This window comes from Geospiza fortis, unplaced genomic scaffold, assembly GCF_000277835.1.
Source record: "Geospiza fortis unplaced genomic scaffold, GeoFor_1.0 scaffold95, whole genome shotgun sequence".
In the NCBI taxonomy this organism is placed as follows: Eukaryota; Metazoa; Chordata; class Aves; order Passeriformes; family Thraupidae; genus Geospiza; species Geospiza fortis.
This window is the reverse complement of record NW_005054333.1, coordinates 5,094,910-5,097,431: the sequence shown is the minus strand read 5'-3', so window position 1 is coordinate 5,097,431 and position 2,522 is coordinate 5,094,910. Positions and strand designations below refer to the sequence as shown.

General features: G+C 45.0%; 1 protein-coding gene across 1 annotated transcript in view; it reads left to right on the top strand.

Annotated features, from left to right (window-relative positions):
- The first annotated feature begins 2,016 nt into the window (after nucleotides 1-2,016).
- Nucleotides 2,017-2,522, top strand: part of NUP42 (nucleoporin 42) — a 9,981-nt gene continuing 9,475 nt past the window's right edge. Inside the window, exons 1-2 of the mRNA XM_031057633.1 lie at nucleotides 2,017-2,147; nucleotides 2,280-2,498. Of these exons, the coding sequence (XP_030913493.1) occupies nucleotides 2,042-2,147; nucleotides 2,280-2,498 (325 nt within the window). The 5' untranslated portion in view covers nucleotides 2,017-2,041. The remainder of the gene's footprint in view (nucleotides 2,148-2,279; nucleotides 2,499-2,522) is intronic.

The window sequence follows — 2,522 nt, the reverse complement described above, 5'->3', positions numbered from 1 at the left end:
CGTGCTGTTTCCATTCTCGCCGGCTCCGGTGTGCGGCAGCTTTGGAAGGCGAGGCACTAAACGGAGAGCAGAAGGCAGCGGTTGCCTGTCTTTATTCCTGCTCAAAGAGCCGGCGGTTGCCAGTTCATCTGGGGCGTTTACGCCTCTGGAGTTCTGTAATGAATCCTTCATGTCTCCGACTGTAACTGTTTCAGGACAAGACAATGTACCAAGGCCCCTGTCTTTGTAACTATGGAGGGTGGTTAGAAGTATTAATCTGTTTTCTTGAAAGTTTTTGATTTTTCCTGTCCTTGCAGGCTTTTCAGATGTCTTCTTTCAGAAGAACTGCACCTGGAGTACTATGACAGCAAACTATAATTGAGAAATGTGTAAGCAGTTTAAAAATGATGACTTATGGGGACAGTATTTGGGATAAGACTTGTTACCAATCTTCAAGTGGCAACTCTTGACTTATCTCCCAACTCTAGGAGATGATCAGAATGCCAAAATATCCTTCAATTCCTGTGCACCAAAGAGAATGCCAAAATAGCAGCTGGTCTATATGGTCTACCCCTACCATCATCTTGCCTGAGATCTCTGGCTCAGAATGTCCGATCTGATACTGCTCTTTATGAAAAGATATAAAAATTTGATATAAGGGCAACCACATTAAGAGTATTTAAAGGAATCCTGAATTAATAACAAAAAATTCATCTTTTCCCCTTGAAATGGAAGGAAAGCAAAATTCCTCTGTTGGATTAGTGAAGTTTCTTTTCTGATTCTAAATATCTTTGTTTGTTGACAGACCACTTTTCTTTTTTTTTCTTTTTGTTAAGTCTTCCCCAGTAATAAAAATATGCACTTTTTTCCTCTCTTTTCAGATAAATGCTGTTAAACTGTTAGCAGAACAGTGGGAAAACTGGCTGATTCAGTGGAAAGCTTTAAATGCAGTTGCAAAAGCAGCTTCGGTAGGTGTTCACAAATGGCAACATATCTGTGCTTGATGTTATTTTTTAATGAAGTAATTTACGCAGATGTTTATTATGGCTAAAAAGAATTCTGAGATGTGGCAATTGTGATGTGCAACCTGGGCATATTCTCTGGACTCCTGACATCAGTGAATCCCAGGTGCTATTATAAACCCCTTCAGTTAACTGGGAAAAAACATGCATAGGCATGGTTCCATGTTAGCAAGGCAGCAGCTGGATCCCTGCTTTGGAATACTCTCATTGCAAGCCACATGAAAACAACCAGAGCTTAAGTTTGGCATCTGGCTGTGTACATGACCAGGAAGAGGCCAATCCCCACCACACCTTTTTCCCATGTGCTGATGTTGACTCTTCCAAGAGAGGATCAGCAGACTGGACCAGAATTCCCCTCCAGGACACCTTAGGATAAATAGAGCATTTGGCCAATGTCAGAATTGAGGGACAGGTGGGAGAGAAGCCTTTGGATACCATGTGAAGACAGAAGGAGTCATTGGTGCTGGGAAGGTGACAGACACTTGTGAATGGAGATGGGTTTGCAGAAGCAAATGCCTGAGTTCAAGTCCATATGAAATAATGAGGGAGGCAGAGGAAGTGGCTCTCTCTGAGTGCAGGCTGCATGAAGTGCAGGGAAGGTTGAGTGATGTGATCCCAGCCCTTGGTCTGTTCAGTGCTGAGGGTGGACAAGCAGGATTTGGGCTTTACCACAGGAGACAGTGACAGACAGAGATGTGCTGAGGACAGGGAACAGAGTGAGTCAAAGCTGTGCCCTAAATACAGACCTGGAGCACAACCTGGAATTGTATGAATGAGAATGAGAGCTCCCAGAGGGGATCAAGTCATTGACTGAAAGGCAGAAATCGATCAGTTGTTACAGATTTGCATTTCTGGAGGGTTTTACAGAGAAGAGCAGGTATGGCCTTAGAGCGCTGAAAGCACTGCAAGAACAGGCAGTTGTGAGGAGTGATCACTGTCCAGCATGGTTGGAGTTGGGTTGAGTAGGACTGGGCAGCTCTGGTTTTGTTTCAACTAGCTACTGAGAGAGAGTTCCCTGTTTTAGAATCTAGTTTTCATGTATGTCTCTGGAACTTTTTCAGCTCTCTGCTTTCAAGGCCACGGGCATTCAAGCAGCACCTGCCTTTGGAATGGGAGGACAGCAAACCTCAGGCTTTGGGCTGTCAAGTAAGTTCCCATTCTAACAGCCAAAACATTTACACATTTTCTGTAGTTTGCTGCTGCATTTTTGAAATACAGCATTGGTTTAGTATCCCTGGGGTATGAATTCTAATATTTTTGTCAATTCTCTACTTGCAGGCTTTCCTGTGAGCAGCAGCAGCAGCAGTACCAGTGCCAGCAGCTTCTCCTTTAAAGCCAGTTCCAGCCTCATCAGTTCAGCATCATCTGGGAGCAGCCCTGCTGCTGGGAGCTCTTCTGCTGCTGCAAACCCTCCTGCATTTGGGACAGCATCCTCTCCTAGCACACCCCAATCCGTCGGCTTTGGCAGCCCAGCTGCTGCATCCGCAGCCTCCTTCTCCTTTTAAACAGCTGCCACCGCCG